Consider the following 21432-nt stretch of genomic DNA (forward strand, 5'->3'; position numbering starts at 1 on the left):
TATATCTCACAGACAAAGTTTTTCAAAGACATTATATATATATATATATATATATATATATATATATATATATATATATATATATATAGAGAGAGAGAGAGAGAGAGAGAGAGAAATAAAAAGGAACAAACCGTATTATGTGTTCATCAACGTTTCGTCTTTATTTCGAGACTTCCTCTGGACGAAATAAAGACGAAACGTTGATGAACACATAATACGGTTTGTTCCTTTTTATTTCTCTATTTTGTCGGAATACTATTTCCATTATTTTCATCATATATATATATATATATATATATATATATATATATATATATCACAGGCAAGGTTTTTCAAAGACATTGTAAAATAAAAAATATGATTTACTTTAGGGAATATATTTGCAACCAGTAAATAAAAAGGATGTGCAAAGACGATAACTGTGACCAGAATAAAGGATGTCTAACAGGAACTGTGTCAGAATCATGAAAACGTTTAACTAACTTTAAAGCCAGTTAAGAAAGAAGCTGAATTTGGTTTCTAAATATCCAACATAGGGGTAGAATTTAATTTGATTTATTGAAACTTAAAGAGTCTATTCTCTTAGTGACAAACAATAATCAAGGAAGATACGTTAGATCTGGTCCAAGGGAGATAATCCTGAATATTCTAGGCCAACACTATTATCTATTACTTATCTCAATAGAAACACATGCACAAGTCTGAAAATCCTATATAAAGCTCCAAACACGTTATGTCAATCACATGACTATTGTTCATTCCGTTTTATAGAAACTCCCAAAGAAATCTGAGGTTTTCTCAGTGACATCTTTGTGGAGATTTGATAACTTAACTGCAACTGCAACAAAAGTATTTAACCATATTTTCTCACACTTCAAATACAAAATATTGTTTGAGTTAAACCATTCTTCTCTTTGTTAACCACTGTGGCCTCCAAGGATTTCTCTTTCTATATATTTCTACTGTCTCTGGATTCTACTTGCATTTGCTTAAGTGGACATGTGTGATTTGTCTTTCTTTAGAGATAAACCACTGTAATGGGAATGGAAACTTGACAATAATTCAATGTTTAACATTACAGACAACATTCTTCTCCATCAAACCGTGTGATCCAACTCTGGACACATACTACAAACTAAAGTTCTCCAAGTACTTCGATCTAAGACGAACTTCTCCAACTGTTACCATGTCTGATTGATCTACTTTACACTTGTCTCGAATTGCTTTTTTTGTAATGCTTCTTTGCTCATCTTCTAAATTCAACTGATTATTTATCAGAGTCAAAGGCAACATTGAAATCAACAAAGTAGTAAAGATACTTTAAATTATACTTTAATAGCATCAGAATTTTGTTTTCTTACTTAAAATTTTGTTATTTGATAAATTATATACATTTATATCTGAAAATTGTTTTATCACGCTTTCTTCAGTAAGCTATGCCATTCAAATTTGCCACAAACTAAGGTTCTCTAAGCACTTTGGTTATGGCTAAGCGAATCTATGTCTTATCAGTCCTTTTCACATCTGTATCTAGTTCATAATCTGCTAGATGTTTCTTGGTTTGCCTCGCTTTTCTTTTCCTGTGTGGGTTAGGGTTAGGTACTAAAAGAAAGAAGATCTTAGTGAAGGCAATTTTTCTTCATGTTTCTGCTCTATAAAAACAATTGATTTTATTGTTGCATTTTCCCATATGTTTGTAAGAAATATATTCCTTATCAATTTAAATTAAAAATCATGTTTTCATTATATAAAAAATTTATTTATATAAAAAAGATTGATATTGACTGCCAATATTGATTCACTAAAATTTATTATAGAAGTAACGGCAGATGATGCTTATGATTTTATGATTTTATCAATGAACTTATCAGTAGCAACAAGTTCCCATGATCTCTATCGTTATTTAGAGAGGAGAAAGGATGAAGATTCAACAATAAAGAAATCTAGAACCAATGACTTTCTCAGTATATGCATGGGCCAGTGGGTAGAACTGTCAATTATAAACACATTGGTTGTAGGTTTAATCCTCGGCTAGGGAAAGGTGCTAGTCTAGCCACACTGATGAGTTGTGATACAACGAAACAGTACTGTATATGGATGAGTATATATTGCATATGCTATATAATAAATATCAAAGTGCAATACAATGAAATTTCTTTTAAAATATATATCTCTGCATTGCCAAATAATTAGATGTGAGAGCTAAGCAAATAATAGATATGAAGTCTGAGCAACTAATTAAATGTGTGATGTGCGCAAATAACTAAATTTAAGATGTGTACAAATAATGTAAGATGTGTACAAATAATGTGAGATGTGTACAAATAATGTAAGATGTGTACAAATAATGTGAGATGTACAAATAATGTGAGATATACAAATAATGTGAGACGTGTACAAATAATGTGAGATATACAAATAATGTGAGACATGTACAAATAATCTGAGATGTACAAATAATGTGAGACGTGTACAAATAATGTGAGATGTAAAAATAATGTGAGGCGTGTACAAATAATCTGAGATGTACAAATAATGTGAGACGTGTACAAATAATGTGAGATGTACAAATAATGTGAGATGTGTACAAATAATGTGAGACGTGTACAAATGTGAGATATACAAATAATGTGAGACATGTACAAATAATCTGAGATGTACAAATAATGTGAGACGTGTACAAATAATGTGAGATGTAAAAATAATGTGAGGCATGTACAAATAATCTGAGATGTACAAATAATGTGAGACGTGTACAAATAATGTGAGATGTACAAATAATGTGAGATGTGTACAAATAATGTGAGATGTACAAATAATCTGAGATGTGTACAAATAATCTGAGATGTGTACAAATAATGTGAGACATGTACAAATAATCTGAGATGTACAAATAATGTGAGGTGTACAAATAATGTGAGACGTGTACAAATAATCTGAGATGTACAAATAATGTGAGACGTGTACAAATAATCTTGGACGTGCAGAATTAATCTGAGATGTGTACAAATAATCTGAAATGTGTACAAAGAATCTGAGACGTGTACAAAGAATCTGAGATGTGTACAAATAATATGAGATGTACAAATAATATGAGACGTGTACGAATAATCTGAGATGTGTACAAATAATCTGAGACGTGTACAAATAATGTGAGACGTGTACAAATAATCGGAGACGTGTACAAGTAATGTTTAATCATTATCCAAAAAATAAGTGAACAAAGTTACCAATGTCATCCATTGCCGAATAAGGGAAAGAAATGCAGAGGAAAGATTGGCCATACGTATGTCCAGTTTTAGGCCAATTGTAGCCCTGACTGCGGTCAAAAGTGAAATGTGGTGTGCTATGGATCAACCAGAATCCATGCTCATAATCAAAAGACACAACACCTGCAAAAGATAAAGATTAGATGAATTTGAAATTGTAATAAAAAAGATAAAAGAAAGTAAAGAGAAACAAAAGAAAACAATAAGAATTAATGAAACAAAGAATATGGATGACAAAAGTAAAATGAATAAAAGAGTGAAGAAATGAAAGGCAAATTCTTTGGTGGCGATTGAAACAAAAATATAGAAAAAAAAAAGTGCAACAAAACTATAAAGGGATTTATGAAAAGAGAACTGTATAATAAATAAGGGTGAGAAAGAAAGAGAGAGAATAAGTAATCAGAAAGAGAAGAGGAGAAAAAATGAATAAGAAAATAGTAAGGAGATAAAAGAAATGAAAAGTAATTGAGAAAAAAAATGAGAAAATAAGAAAAGTGTAACTATGTCTCAAAATCAGAAACTAAAAGGTGAGTATTCATACCTTTTGTGTGTCCATAATATTCAGTCGTACTGCCACCAGGAATTTCGTCATTATACATTAAATACATGAAATCCTGTTCCAAAAGAAAATGAATAAAAATTTTAGGAAAAAATACAACATAAAATGATCAGTTTTATAGAGAACTAGAATTCCTGTCCCAGGACAAGTAAAATTAATTCCCTGACTTGCATAATTTTATGAAGATTAAAATCAATATATTATGTCTAGAATTATTGAATTATTATTACTCGATTTTGATTCTAGAAAATGTTTAAAATTTAAGGCATAAACTTAAGAAGTTTTAATAAGAAATTGAAATTCAGGAAATCTTGTTTAATTGGTGTCTTTTTTTTTTTTTTTTACTAGCAATTCAGCCCGGCTTTGCTCGGGCCCTATGTACCATACATAACTTTATGTGCATATGTGTATATATATTAAAATATGTGTATATATATTAAAATATGTGTATATATATTAAAAAGTTTGACTCATGTCTAGGTAATCTACATCTAAAATTTCAAGTGTTTAGATCAAAAATTAGCAGAGGAGTTTGGTAAAGTCTGCAAAGGTCAACTCTTTCAACTTTGACCTCTTGGCAGCCAAATTTTCGGCCAACAACTGATTAAAAAGCTTGCTGCATGTCTGATTACCCTTTATGTAAAATTTCAAATGCTTAGACCAAAAATTGGCTGAATAGTTTGCTAGAAACCGCAAAGGTCAAATCTTTTGAATTTTTTACCTCTTGGCAGCCAAATTTTCATCCAAAAACCGATTAAAAAGCTTGCCCTATGTCTGAATACATTTTCTGTAAAATTTCAAATGTTTATATCAAAAATTGGCTGAGTAATTTGATATAAAACGCAGAGGTTACATTTTTGTTAACTTTGACCCCAATTTTGACGCCTTAGCATTTACTGTTTTGGGCTCAAATCAAATTAAAAAGTTTGATCCATGTCCAAGTAACCTAAATCTAAAATTTTAAGTTTTTAGACCCAAAATTGGCAGAGGAGTTTGGTAGAGTTTTCAAAGGTCAAATCGTTGAACTTTGACCCCTTGATAACCAAATTTCTGGCCAAAAGCCAATTAAAAAGATTTCCCCAGATCTCAATACCCCTTATGTCAAATCTCGAGTCTGTAGACTGAAAATTGACAGAGTAGTTTGGTAGAGAAATGTACACACACGCACATAAACAGACAGACAATTTTACTTTTATAGATATACTAGCATTTCGGTCCGGTGTTGCCCGGGTGTTTGAAGGTGTATGCTGAGCCAAAAAAAGGGTCAATTTTTTAAAATTTGACCCCTATTATTACCCCTTAACATTTATTGTTTTGGGCTCAAATCAAGTTAAGTTAGCTCCATGTCCAAGGAACCTATACCTAAAATATCAAGTGTTTAGACCCAAAATTGTTGGAGGAGTTTGGTAGAGTTCTCAAAGGTCAAATCGTTGAACTTTGACTCCTTAACAGCCAAATTTCCGGCCGAAAACCGAACACATCGATTTTCCCAAATCTCAGTACCCTATATATCAAATTTCGAGTCTGTAGACTAAAAATTGACAGAGTTATTGCGTAGGGAAATGTACACAGACACGCAGACAGACACAAACACAGACATACAGACACGTTCACTTTTATAGATATATAAATAGAATTAATGAGTACCATAATGGAAATTTGACAATTTATTTTAGCAGATAGCTTTTCAAGAACTTGTTCCCATTGGACTTGAAAACAACCATGTCAGAGTCTGTTGAGAAGCTCATGGTATTGTGTTCCACAGATGGGTAGTTCCATGAAAAAATTCAACTCATAGAATTTTTGCTTAGATTTAGACGCAGACATAGAGTAAGAGCAATTACTGACAGTTGTTGCAGCTAGTTGGGTGTTTGTTGCAAAAGACTTATTGAGAAGAACCATAGAGTGGAGCTCAGTCAAGCACCTGCCATGAAAATGTAATGTCTCTTCTATGAGAAAGAGAATGCAGTGAGAAGAATATTTCAAAGTTGTTTTGTACCCTGTTGAGGCAGGATAGGATGCTCTGAGCAGCTCCTCCCCAAATGTGGCAACTTATATTTGCCTCTTATACAATTAGAAGATTGCATTAACAGTGAGATGCAGTAGGATTTATTTTTTCTGCCAATCTTGGTAATAGATTTGATGTGTGTGTTCCATTTCAGATCAAGAGAGAAGGTCAGTTCCAGAAGCTTGTCAAGACATTCATTCTCTAAGACAAGACATCTATTTCAGTTAGGGTTAGACGGAGGTCAGAGTACCGATGATGGAAAGAGAGAAGCTTCATTTTAAATGCATTAAAATTAATCAGTCACCTCTTTCCCCATTGTACCATGTGCTAAAGGTCAGATGAAAGAGAATCAGAAAGATTTTGGTCATTGCCAGAGATGGTAGTGTCGTCCGCATTAATGTCTACAAATGATCTAAGAATGTGATTTGGGAGATCATTGATGAAGATCAGGAAGAGAGTTGGACCCAGGATGAAACCGTGAAGGATGCCAACATTGATACTGTGAGCTTCTGATTTCTGCCCATCGACTACTACTCTAATAAACCTATCAGAGAGAAATGATTTTAATAATTGAGAGAATATTTCCAGCTATCCCATAGCTGGAAATATTGTGAAGTAGACCTTTATGCCATACCCTAAACAAAAGCCTTTGATATGTCTAGAAATGAAGCTCCTGTCAAGAGATTCACTAATCCTGTGTGATCTTACAGTTAACACATCAGCTGTAGATCTAGCAGGATGGAAACCATATTGCATGTCACTGAATAAATTATTTTTGCTGAGGTGGTTGACCACTTCTCTAATTATCACAGATTCCAGCAACTCATGACACACAGGAGACTGATTAGTCTGTACTGAGAGGCAGATGACTAATCTCCAGAATTTTTTATTGCAGGGAAGACTGAAGTTTTCCAAGGTGTTGGGAAGCATTTCTCCTTAAGGCAATGTTTAAATAGCTGTGTAAGTATGGGAGCTGGTTCTGATTGAATCTTGGTTGAAATGCTGTCAGGATAAGTTGCTTTACTGGAATCGAGGTTTTTGATACGGTTGGAACATCACACAGATATTTGTCTGTTGCATAGTTTGTTCTCAGTTACAGGAGGAAATACAAGATGTAAGAGGCCCTAATTGCAAAGGATAGAATTTGCTGGAAAGTTCTTAACAAAAGGTTTGGCTTTGTCAGATGCAGACGAAATTAACGCAGATCCAATAATGATGGTTGGGATAGAGGACACACCTTTGTTCAGGATCTTGTTTATTATTCACCAAAACTCATGGGAACCAAGCCACTGCTCAATTACTTTAGTCTTGACGGACTAAGCATATGACTCTAACATTCTTTATTACTCTTTTGCCTTTGTTGCTGTCAGTCTTAAAGGCAGCTTTATTTCAGAAATCTATTTCGATGACAGCCCACCCACCCCTCCAAATTGTTAAAATTATCTTGATTTCAGCTTTTTCTTACTACTGGCCATTCACATCTCTGTAAGTTAGAAAAAAAATTAAAAAGTCGTTTCATTTAATGTCAGTACTAATTGATGATTTGGTCATTTCTGATCTGTTTTATAAATCATAATCAGAAATATTTGTGCCAATATGAATCCCCAGATGGAGAAATGTCAATGGCCCAAAACTAGTTGATATACCATAAAGTAATACAACCAAACCAAACTAACCAAATAAAAAGAGTATGTTGTAACTTTTTTGGCCTTTTGGCAACAAAGTTATTATGGGTGAAACTATTTCAGAAATAATAGATTTACTCACAAACTACAAATATAGTTACATCTAACACATCATAGAGTAGTGATTCATACCATTCATTTGGTGTCAGATTGCACTTGTGATTGCTTTAGTTCTGACCTCAACAATGAGTTTGGTAGCCATTTATCTGTCAGGCTGAGGCATTCGTTATGGACAGAATAAGTTTATGGCTTACTGCCTAAGGCACCCTGACTGAAGAATGCCAATGAGGCTGCCCAGGCAATTTTTAAAAAGCTAGAGTGCTCCTCATTTAGAGGTGCTGACAAAATTCCCCACTTTCTGATCTTGTGTCACATCTTCTTGCAGTGGAACGGAAGTAAATACCAGTAACGATTTGTGGCAGTTATGGTCCTCAAAATCGTGATGTGTACTTCTGCAACATACTTCTGCAACATACTTCTGCAACATACTTCTGCAACATACTTCTGCAACATACTTCTGCAACATACTTCTGCAACATACTTCTGCAACATACTTCTGCAACATACTTCTGCAACATACTTCTGCAACATACTTCTGCAACATACTTCTGCAACATACTTCTGCAACATACTTCTGCAACATACTTCTGCAACATACTTCTGCAACATACTTCTGCAACATACTTCTGCAACATACTTCTGCAACATACTTCTGCAACATACTTCTGCAACATACTTCTGCAACATACTTCTGCAACATACTTCTGCAACATACTTCTGCAACATACTTCTGCAACATACTTCTGCAACATACTTCTGCAACATACTTCTGCAACATACTTCTGCAACATACTTCTGCAACATACTTCTGCAACATACTTCTGCAACATACTTCTGCAACATACTTCTGCAACATACTTCTGCAACATACTTCTGCAACATACTTCTGCAACATACTTCTGCAACATACTTCTGCAACATACTTCTGCAACATACTTCTGCAACATACTTCTGCAACATACTTCTGCAACATACTTCTGCAACATACTTCTGCAACATACTTCTGCAACATACTTCTGCAACATACTTCTGCAACATACTTCTGCAACATACTTCTGCAACATACTTCTGCAACATACTTCTGCAACATACTTCTGCAACATACTTCTGCAACATACTTCTGCAACATACTTCTGCAACATACTTCTGCAACATACTTCTGCAACATACTTCTGCAACATACTTCTGCAACATACTTCTGCAACATACTTCTGCAACATACTTCTGCAACATACTTCTGCAACATACTTCTGCAACATACTTCTGCAACATACTTCTGCAACATACTTCTGCAACATACTTCTGCAACATACTTCTGCAACATACTTCTGCAACATACTTCTGCAACATACTTCTGCAACATACTTCTGCAACATACTTCTGCAACATACTTCTGCAACATACTTCTGCAACATACTTCTGCAACATACTTCTGCAACATACTTCTGCAACATACTTCTGCAACATACTTCTGCAACATACTTCTGCAACATACTTCTGCAACATACTTCTGCAACATACTTCTGCAACATACTTCTGCAACATACTTCTGCAACATACTTCTGCAACATACTTCTGCAACATACTTCTGCAACATACTTCTGCAACATACTTCTGCAACATACTTCTGCAACATACTTCTGCAACATACTTCTGCAACATACTTCTGCAACATACTTCTGCAACATACTTCTGCAACATACTTCTGCAACATACTTCTGCAACATACTTCTGCAACATACTTCTGCAACATACTTCTGCAACATACTTCTGCAACATACTTCTGCAACATACTTCTGCAACATACTTCTGCAACATACTTCTGCAACATACTTCTGCAACATACTTCTGCAACATACTTCTGCAACATACTTCTGCAACATACTTCTGCAACATACTTCTGCAACATACTTCTGCAACATACTTCTGCAACATACTTCTGCAACATACTTCTGCAACATACTTCTGCAACATACTTCTGCAACATACTTCTGCAACATACTTCTGCAACATACTTCTGCAACATACTTCTGCAACATACTTCTGCAACATACTTCTGCAACATACTTCTGCAACATACTTCTGCAACATACTTCTGCAACATACTTCTGCAACATACTTCTGCAACATACTTCTGCAACATACTTCTGCAACATACTTCTGCAACATACTTCTGCAACATACTTCTGCAACATACTTCTGCAACATACTTCTGCAACATACTTCTGCAACATACTTCTGCAACATACTTCTGCAACATACTTCTGCAACATACTTCTGCAACATACTTCTGCAACATACTTCTGCAACATACTTCTGCAACATACTTCTGCAACATACTTCTGCAACATACTTCTGCAACATACTTCTGCAACATACTTCTGCAACATACTTCTGCAACATACTTCTGCAACATACTTCTGCAACATACTTCTGCAACATACTTCTGCAACATACTTCTGCAACATACTTCTGCAACATACTTCTGCAACATACTTCTGCAACATACTTCTGCAACATACTTCTGCAACATACTTCTGCAACATACTTCTGCAACATACTTCTGCAACATACTTCTGCAACATACTTCTGCAACATACTTCTGCAACATACTTCTGCAACATACTTCTGCAACATACTTCTGCAACATACACATTTTTGTTAATGTCATTGTGTTGATTATTACCAGCCTGAGTAAGACTGCAACAAAAATGTAGTATCTGTTTTAATACAACACACCACATCTTTTCTGTCTTCAGTCAGTGAATGAAAAATCCTTCTGGACTGAAGCAAGTTTTATTTTTGTCCCAATCCAGAATGCTCCCCTCCACCTACACACATTAAAAGCCGATCTTGTGTTTATTTAATTTTCTCCCTGTTGGAAGGCAAGTGAATAGGGACTGTTACTTTAAAAACAGATTTTTTGCTAAGAATCCAATTTCTACCAGTGGTTATTATTATATAAACTCAATTTAAGGATTATTGAAATATAACAGATGCAATAAAGAGTTTTTCATGCACAGAAAAAAATTTCCTTTTTTCATTGTATAATTTTCAAAAATAATTTTAAGGCATGTCAACATTCGAAGCATCTGCCTCAAAATTTAAAAAAGGATGTAGCAATTTATCTTTTGTTATTTGTGTGCTCTGCAACATCAAACAATGATTAGCAGAGTTTTGTTTCTAGATCTTCTGCTGCTGATGAGAAGTTTATGATTGTCGATTTTATTGATATTATTAGTATTGATATCATTTTATTGCTATTATTAGTATTGATATCATTTTATTGATATTATTAGTTTGATATCATTTTATTGATATTATTAGTATTGATATCATTTTATTGATATTATTAGTATTGATATCATTTTATTGCTATTATTAGTATTGATATCATTTTATTGATATTATTAGTTTGATATCATTTTATTGATATTATTAGTATCGATATCATTTTATTGATATTATTAGTATTGATATCATTTTATTGATATTATTAGTATCGATATCATTTTATTGATATTATTAGTATCGATATCATTTTATTGATATTATTAGTATTGATATCATTTTATTGATATTATTAGTATTGATATCATTTTATTGATATTATTAGTATCGATATCATTTTATTGATATTATTAGTATTGATATCATTTTATTGATATTATTAGTATTGATATCATTTTATTGATATTATTAGTATTGATATCATTTTATTGATATTATTAGTATCGATATCATTTTATTGATATTATTAGTATTGATATCATTTTATTGATATTATTAGTATTGATATCATTTTATTGCTATTATTAGTATTGATATCATTTTATTGATATTATTAGTATCGATATCATTTGATTGATATTATTAGTATTGATATCATTTTATTGATATTATTAGTATTGATATCATTTTATTGATATTATTAGTATCGATATCATTTTATTGATATTATTAGTATTGATATCATTTTATTGATATTATTAGTATCGATATCATTTTATTGATATTATTAGTATCGATATCATTTTATTGATATTATTAGTATTGATATCATTTTATTGATATTATTAGTATCGATATCATTTTATTGATATTATTAGTATCGATATCATTTTATTGATATTATTAGTATGGTAGTTTGAAATGTCTGTAAAAAGAGAAGAAGAATTATCGACATGAATACTATATTTTACAAACTGAAACCTTTTGGCCAGGATCAAAATCTATTATCTGTTCGATCTCAGGAGGCTATTTTCCCAAGCATTACCTCTCCTTTCGAAGATAACAAAAGGTTTAATTGCTGAGAGGCCCTCATTCATGAAGGAGTGTAGCTGGAACTGTAAAAGCATTTTTTTGTTCCCAATTCAAAGTGACCTTTTTTAGGGAATTGAATTTTTTCACATTAAAACCTGGCCTTGTTTCTAAATTTTTCCCGTCATGAAAGGAGAAATAAAAATGGGATACGAGATGAACAAAATAAAAATAAAGGCAGGAATTAGGCAAAAATAAAACGATTTAACAATGACTCCTTTCTCATGAAACATCTTTGAGATATGAAGTATAAAACTGATATCTTTATCAAACAAAACTCAAAATCCCCTCTTTTTCACTTTGCCCCTCCCCCATGAAACGAATTAAACTAAATCATCTAACTTTAGTTTTATCTCTCTCTTAACTATTCACCCATAAGACATCACACTTCATCTCGTTACCCAATAAATACTCCTTCCTATTCATTAGTCTTTTCCTTTCTTTTTGTTTATACAAAAGTAGAGTCCATACATGTACTTTTGTATAAGCAGTATCACCTGAAGAGGTCTCTAATTATTTGTAACTGGCTGACCGAAACATGCTCATGAATATGTAGTGACATATAAATGCTTATGTAAAACAAAAAGTATATCTTGCCCTATTTTTGTACTGAGCACTCTTGCATTAACTTTGTTAAAATTTCATTGGTTGCTTCACCTCTGGAAAATATTAACCTGGAATTATATATATATATATATATATATATATATATATATATAATACAAGAGTGGTCAATACAAAAATAGGGCCAGGTATATTTTTTATTTGTTTTACATAAACATTTATATGTCACTACGTATTCATGAGCATGTTTCAGTCAGCCAGTTACAACTAAGTAGAGACCTCTTCAGATGACATTGCTTATATATATATATATATATATATATATATATATATATATATATATATATATAGTAAGTCATAAAAATATATATTGCAATTAATCTATACAAAATATTCCACGTTCCATCCACGCTAGGATTCGTCAGCCTTATGCATAAGCCTGATGAATCCTAGCATGGATGAAACGTAGATGCTTATGCATAATCCTGACGAATCCTAGCATGGATGAAACCCAGAATAGTCTGTGTAGCTTAATTGCCATATATATTTTTATAACTTACTATCGAGCGCTACCTATGTATTAAGCACTGTTGAAGTAAATACTTAAAGTTTACACATAAAATTATACTTTCATATATTAATTTATGTGATTAAATGAAGTAGTCTTATATATATATATATATATATATATATATATATATATAATTAGATGTGAGTGATAATTGAAAAATGAGAACTATGTGGTATCAACATATAAAATTGTGTTTGATTACTTATGGAGTGATTTATAACAAGAATTATTTAAATTCTTGCAGCACCCCTTTTTCAAATTGTATTAGATAACAATTAATCTTTGAAAAGCAAAAGCAAAAAAAACTCCAGCTGAAGATACTGTCATATTTCCCACAATTATGAAAGATAGAAAGATTATGTTACGCAATCATTAGAATTATTGATAAAGAATATAAATGGCAGAATTTTAGAAATTAATTTCTCTTTAAAAAATCAACATTTTTTTTTTCTATTTTAACTCTTGGCCAAGATAAAAAAAAAAAACGATTTTAAAGAGATTAATAAATTTTCAAAATCTTGTTTCATATATTTATTTTTAATAATTATAATAATTTAAGCAACACATTCCTTCTATCTCCATTCCAATCTTTTGTAACTGCACTGAAATTGAAAGTTAAACTTATAACACAAATTTATTATTTAAGGAAAAACAAATGAGCGTATTTCTCTTTTTTTAGACAAGGTTAGCTTAGTTTAACATAGGACTGCTGTGAACAGAAGGAAAGTATTATATTGCTAGTTTCTCTCTATTTTCTTGTTATTTTCATAGAAGGTGCTCGACTGAACTCAGATCTTTGGTTTCACTTTGTCAGACATTCACAACAAAATCTTAACTTATTACCACAATGGCAAAAGATCTTTCTTACTACCTTTTATGTGTCTAACATCAAGTAGAGCTTCTTTGCAAGGGTTTCCCATCTGTAGAACATATTACTACAGTACTGTTTCCCTACAGATTATAACATAGTCGTCTTTAAATCCAACATCAATAAATACTTATCATAAAACAACCTGTTATGTAATCAGATTTCTCCACTTAAATTCCACTCAAATTCTTCCTCGTCTTTCAAATCTCTCTCATCCTTATCCTGGAGTGGCTCTTAGCCTTGATAATTGGTGCTTCAATAGTAAATAAAACAAAAAAATAAGAAAGACCAATTTTACATTTTACTTCATTCTACAACTGGTAGATCGGTGGAAGCAGCACTAAATTTGTCTACCAGATATCAAAAATGAAAAACTGCTGAAATAGCTTGAAATCAAATGAATTTCTTCAATAATGAAAAGCAACAACGCCAGTTAACAATCACTTTAAAACTCACAGTTTCTCATATTTTTGTATACTCGATCAATTCACTATGAGAAGTGTGAAAAATCAACTTTCTTACAATCTGTTATTATGACACATCGCAGTTGACTAAGCAATCAATGCATATGGCGTTCTTTACAAGTAAAAACCGGATTATTTTCACCTGATTTTAGAAAAAAGCTGTTGCCTTATATTGTGTATTCTAATGAAAAAAAAAACGTTTTGTTTTTTTCAGTGCATTTTACAATAGACACAAGACACTCTAACGTGTTTTAAATCCGGAGGCAATTCTGCCAACTAAATTTTTAAATTGTATTTAAAATATTTTTCAATTTTACATTCTTGGGATTATAAAATAGTGTATGGTAAAACATATTGTTTGATGAGGAAGTCTTACAAACATAAGTCGATCAAGTAATTTAAAAAAAAGGGTCCCATGACATTCACCTCCTCTTTTTATGATTTTAATTGTTAATCATTTACAGTTACAAATCTTTGGGCTTTCTTGTCCTACTTATATAAGGCATAATCATGTTGATACACCAGTTCCCGTTAAATCACCAGAGTTAAGCAACATTGAGCCTGGTCAGTACTAAAGTGGGTGACCATTTGGGAATCCCAGATGCTGTATGTGCTCTCTGCTTATCTTGGCATTGTTTCCAGTTGTCTAGCACTTCTACTTGCCACTGGACTCAAGCAGTGCTGATTCAGGAAAGGTGTGGTTGGAGACTGCGCAACCCTTGTCTCACAATTACTCATGCAGCTACCCATACAGGGGGTATCCTTTGTCTTTCGAGACTGAATGGAGGCATCAACATGGAAATGTCTTAAAATGGACACTATGCATTGCTTATCAAATGAAATCTACTTTTAACAAATCCATATACAAATTCATGTGACTATTTTGATTGCCATCTAGATAAGGTGAAGCTGAATTAAGAGACCTGAACAAAACTGAATTATGAGGCAAAGCAAACCCACTATAATATATTTTAATATTTATTGATTAATTTGTCTTTTAGGTAAGATTTTATATAATTACTAAATTCTTTTTAAACCATATAACAAGTAACTCCACAGCCGACAAAGTACCAGGTCAGAGTAGACAGCATTTGTGTAGTTCATAAAGTTGGGAAATAAGGTAGACAGAAAAAAAAATGTGATTTAAAATTATTAAAATGTACAAAAGAAAAGTGAATTTCAGGTGAGGATGAACACCTTGTCCACGGCAGATTGATATTAAGATAGGAATAATAATTTAAAAAGATGAACTCACACTATCATTTCGGTTGTAAATTTGTTGCATTGTGTAATAAACAGCCTGACCAGGTTTGCCAATTGAATGCTCAGCAGAAGTCGTCCATGATGGATTATTGCTGTCCAAGTAATACAGACCAAGTCCTTGTTCATAAACAGCTGGAACCTTACGAAGCTTTGGAATTTTGTAGACAACAAACCTTTCAAAAGAAAATTACTTTTTTATAATAATTCATTGAAGTTTTTAATAAATAACATTAAATCAAAAGTTTTACAACTTTGCCATTGTGCAAGCTGCAACTTTAATATACATTTTAACTATCAAGTTTTTAATGCTTTGAATATGGATAATAGATGAGTTTTAATTCTACTGTATTATTATTATTATTATTATTATTATTATTATTATTATTATTATTATTATTATTAAAAATATATATATATATATAAATTTAAAAGATTTGCTTAAAAATGCAGTCCAATAGGAATTGTAGCATGTAAACATTTTTTAAAATTAAAAATAAATATTAAATTAATTTCTTTAAACTTTTGATAGATGATGACATGAAAATATAAAAAGAAAAATAGTTTCTGTGGATCTGACGTGAATGAATATAAAACATTGGATAAACTACTCTCTTTCTTTTTTCCATCCATTTAAATTCTTTCCTTTTTGCCCCCCCCCTCCCCAAATTTCAATTTAACATAAATTTATGAACTCAAAGTTTTTGATGAATGAAAATGATTCTTTCTCATTCAAAATGCTAAATTTAACAAGCCAATGTGGAATGTGTTGCAATATATTGAACTTGTAATAGAGTATGATCCCACACAGTCGGACGATCCTATTTATAAACGATGCTGTTAGGAACTGACGAATCGAATTAATTCACGTTCTGCTACCAACCAATCAGAAACCAGAATTGCTTCATAAATATTAAACCTTTTCTGGAGCAATTTCACATTTTTTTTTCCATCTCGACATGGTAAGAATATTTTGCTCTGTGGAACTGTTTACTGCAAGCAAGTCACCTCTCAGGACTTGTGTGTAACAACGAACCATCGGAAACTGTTCTGTCTACTGCAAACCAGTCACCTCTCAAGACTTGTTTAGAACAACGAACCATCTGAAACGTTTCTGAAACTAAATATGGCTTACACTTCTAGAGGTTATGGGCCCAGTAGAGAGAACAGTTTCCGATGGTTCGTTGTTCTAAACAAGTTTTGAGAGTTGACTGGTTTGCAGTAGACAGAACAGTTTCCGATGGTTCATTGTTCTAAACAAGTCTTGAGAGGTGACTGGTTTGCAGTAGACAGAACAGTTTCCGTTGGTTCGTTGTTACACACAAGTCCTGAGAGGTGACTTGTTTGCAGTAGACAGTTCCACAGAGCAAAATATTCTTACTGTGTCGAGATGGAAAAAAACATGTGAAATTGCTCCAGAAAAGGTTTAATATTTATGAAACAATTCTGGTTTCTGATTGGTTGGTAGCAGAACGTGAATTAATTCGATTTGTCAGTTCCTAGCAGCATTGTTTATAAATATAAAGAGTGTCCATGATGATGATGATAAAGTCGAAAGATTTCCCAAAAGAAATAGAAGGCGACCCGATTTTTTTGTGGTCAACATTATAAAAGATTATCAAATCGACTATTGCTATTCAATGGAAAATGCGCCAAAAACTTTAACGAAGCAATTAATTCAGAACATTGTGATGAATGGAAAATTGCCATGAAAAAAGAAATAGATGCCTTAACCGAAAATGATACCTATACGGTAGTGCCTCTCCCAAAAGATAAACATGGCTTACACTTCTAGAGAATGCCAAATCCTAATTTTTTTTATATAGAAATCTATCAAGACAAGGCATGAAGCCACTTGACGTAAGGAGCTAATAAGAACGAAAGATGATTATTGCAAAGACAGGAGATGCTTATTTGCCTTAGTCTTGAAAAGGCTGTAGGTAGAAGGAAAACAGTGAGCAGGAAGAGAGTTCCACAACCTTGTACTCATTGGAAAGAAGCTACTGGAATAAGAAGCTGTACTACGATGAGGTATTAAAACAATGAATTGATGGATACCTCTAGATCAATGAATCAAACAAGCTGAAACAAAGGAAGCAGGAAATAGATCAGACAATTTTGATGAACACATGCCATAATAGTATTTGTAGAAAAGACTGAAACTAGAAACATCACGTCTGCAGTGAAGAATACACATACATTTCTGCAATTTATTAAGAATCTTGAAATTGGTCACAAATTCATCATCAATAGATTTGTAGAGATAGAGAATAGCCTCAAGTGTGAGAAATCACTTAGAGAGAACTGATTTTACAAGAAGCAGAAAGAGCAATGGATTTAATATATGGACAAAAAGTTTCAGAGTCGATTTCTCCTCAAGAGCAAAGCCATCCATAAAAATCTCACAAAGAAAATGGATACACCTGCGATTGAAGGACAATAGCTGAGTCTTAACAGGTTAAACAAAATAACTCAACCCCTAATAGAACCTTCAAGATCAACTGCTTATTTCAACTGACCCAAGAAACATGAGTGAGAAGCAATACCAGAATAGAGGATGGTATCATCAGCATAAATGTTGATTCTCTGAATAATATTCTCTGGAAGGTTATTAATATAGAGAAGAAAGAGTGTTGGACCTAGAATAGAGTCCCGAGGAACACTAGTATTAATAGGAAATGAAAATGAAGATACTCTATCATGAGTTACTCACAAGCTTTGTTCAGAAAGAAAAGACCAAACAATATCAAGAACTTTACCATCAATACTTAACCCCAAAGTTTATGTAGAAGACCAGGATGCCACACTTTATCAAACGACTTTGAAATGTAAAATGCAATGACCCTACACTCAGATGGATTACCCATAAACCGACAGATCAGTTCAGTTGAACGAAAACCACGAAAGCCATACTAAACGTCACTAAAGAGGCCCAGACTTTCCAGAAAAATAAACAAGACTACTGTTAACTCAAAAACTTTGCTAATAACGGAGAGAAAACTAACAGGATGATATTTAGTTAGATCAGATCGATCGCCAGTATTTTTAAAGATAGGGACAACAGATGACTCCTTCCAACAAGAGAAACAGAACTGAGACAAACAGAGATTGAATAATTTTGAGAGGATAGAAGAAAGTTCAGATGCACATTTGAGAACAACAATAGGAATCAAATCAGGACCAGAAGCTTTACATTGATCAAGATCAGAAAGACTTCTAGCAACTATCTTTGGAGTGATAAGTATGGAATCAAGAGTCTGATCAGTTTTCAAAGGTAAATCCAGAAGAACAGCACCAGAATCATCGATAGAAGAATTATCAGCAAAAACACAAGCAAAGAGATCAGCCTGATCCTTAAATGAAATGACTTGGAGATTATTAAAAATAGGAGGAATAGCACACTTGCCACTTAATAACACTTGAGATAGTCACAAATTCTTTGAGAATAGCTAAACTTAGTCTCAGAAATTGCTCTCAATCTCAGAAATTGCTAGTTCTTCTGTAGGATTAGAATCATCCCGATGATACTGATTGAAAAATGATTATGATGGGCAATGGCAGAAGCACAAATAAATGAAAACCAGTGAAGAATGAGGTTTAGTTTGAAACTGGCGATGAGGAATGAAGGTGCCAATTCCAACAAGAAGCCAGTCAGTAATCTCCTAAGCAGCATTTGGAGACATACCAAAAATATGACCTCATGGAACGTCACATAGGAAGCTGCGAACCCATCTCAATCAGCCTTTCAGTAGTTAAACTTCTTCCTTTGGAAAGGACAATCAAATGAAGACTTAACAGCAAAATTAATCTCAACATCAACAACAGCATGATCAGAAGAATGTAATGGAGGAAAATAAGAAACAGAATAAGATTCAAGAACAGACGTGAGAAAACGATCAAGTAAAGATGAAGTTGATGAAGGTTATTATCAGGAAAACATGCAGGGAAGATGACAATTTGGAACAAGTCATGAGACAAAGAAAAGTTAAGACAGATTTCACCAACAAGATCTGCACGATTACAGCGAGAAAGCCAGTTAGGATGGTGAACATTAAAGTCACCAAAGACAAAGATAGAGCTTGACGGATGAAGTTGTAATGCATTATCAATATTGTTGGATGTAGCATCAACAACAGAATAGTCACTGTCAGAAAGGGAACGGTATAACAAGATCAAATAACAAGTGGAGTGTAGCAAAAATACCTCAAACAGTTAAAAAGATATCCATGGTATCCTAGATGGGGGCACATAAAATGGGGAGATCCTTGCGAAGAAAAACAGCAAGACCATGCAAATGCATGGAAGAGTCTAAATGGACAAGAGGCAAATAACCCTCCACGTGTAGATTGTTGCTATCTTTCTCTTTATATGTTTGTAATGTTGTCACATGACATGCAAATGAGATGCTTCTGGTTGAATATAAAAAACTTGACTTTTCAGTGACAGGATCATTATTGATTTGGATGCCAGAGGAGCAAGTTTTGATAGCAGAGCGTCGTGATTTGGAGTTGAGTTTTGACAGCAGAATGTTGAGATTCGGAGTAGTGCAGTTTTGGCAGCAGTATATTAGTTAACATTCTTTATCCATGCAATTAAAGAAAAGAAAAGGAGGCATTATCTCCTCTTTCATTTATTAATCACTTATGACAAGAGTTCTTTCCATCAAGGAAATGTTTTTTTAAAAAGAACCCTGAGCAATGTTTATCAAAAAAACATATTTTTAACATTCAGATATGAATTTATACCCATGAGCATTTTGACTGCCATCAAATCTGTACATAAGGTGAAGCCAAATTTAGGAACCTAAATATAACTAAATTATGAAGCAAGATCAAATTCAATATTTTAACAACCACTAAATTATGTGGTGACACCGAATTTAGGGTCTTCACCTCGATCCATACAATCTCGATTGCCACACCTGACTTAAGGTTAGTGCTTGGATTAATGAGAGTCACATTTTTGTTTTCATATTGTCAAGTAAATTTAAGTGGCAGAACCTCAATTATCTTTTTGTTATTCAAATTTTTTACATTGCCAAAACATGAATTCTATGAACTCCAGTCTGACAAATTTCTTTAGTAGAGAAAGATCTTCTGAATGTTAAGAAAAGTTAGGCAGGGAAAAACAGCGATCATTGGTTATTGGTACATGTCATAGGTAAATATGGAAATAACTTTTTTTTCAGAATGTTTTCATCCTTTCTGCTTTCATTGTGTACAAAGATTTTGATGGTAAAATTAAGTGTTATGCATCTTTCAAAAGCTTATTTCTATAAATTAAGATAAGAATTAAAAAAAGAAAAAGTTTAATTATTTGTTAATACAGAAGTTAAAAATCAGTGAAAACAATTTGTTTAACCTGTCAGATCACCACTTTCCTCCAAAAGTGGAAGTCGACATATCGAAGATCCAAGTCAAATACAGATAAAATGCAATACCTATTACAATTAAAAATGCACAAGTAGCCTCAAAACTAATCAAATCATTTGGTGCCTATTTCACGTTTGAGAATGTTTCATAATGATGATTGTATAATAAGGTGAACCAAATTCTCTTTATATATATCTTTATCCATCTATCTATCTATCTATCTATCTGTCTATCTATCTATCTATATTTGTTTATCCTGACATACAGATTTCCCCATCTATCGTTTTTAAAACTCTAATATAACAACATCACCTTCATCATCACGATTGCAACCAACAATGAAATCAATACTGTAAGACTATGAGTTTATTAACTAACCTGTGTCACTGTTTATCTCAAAATGATTATTCATTTTGTGGAGTAACCGTCCTT

General features: G+C 32.6%; 1 protein-coding gene across 1 annotated transcript in view; it reads right to left on the reverse strand.

Moving 5' to 3' along the window:
- LOC145286044 (plancitoxin-1-like) overlaps positions 1-21432 on the reverse strand; it is a 59736-nt gene that overhangs the window by 24675 nt on the left and 13629 nt on the right. Inside the window, exons 2-4 of the mRNA XM_080134674.1 lie at positions 15624-15804; positions 3811-3883; positions 3231-3392 (exon numbers count right to left, since the gene is read on the reverse strand). Coding sequence (XP_079990800.1) covers positions 3231-3392; positions 3811-3883; positions 15624-15804 — 416 coding nt within the window. The remainder of the gene's footprint in view (positions 1-3230; positions 3393-3810; positions 3884-15623; positions 15805-21432) is intronic.

This window comes from Euprymna scolopes, chromosome 10 (genome assembly GCF_053919585.1).
Source record: "Euprymna scolopes isolate OS-2025 chromosome 10, ASM5391958v1, whole genome shotgun sequence".
NCBI classification, from domain to species: Eukaryota; Metazoa; Mollusca; class Cephalopoda; order Sepiida; family Sepiolidae; genus Euprymna; species Euprymna scolopes.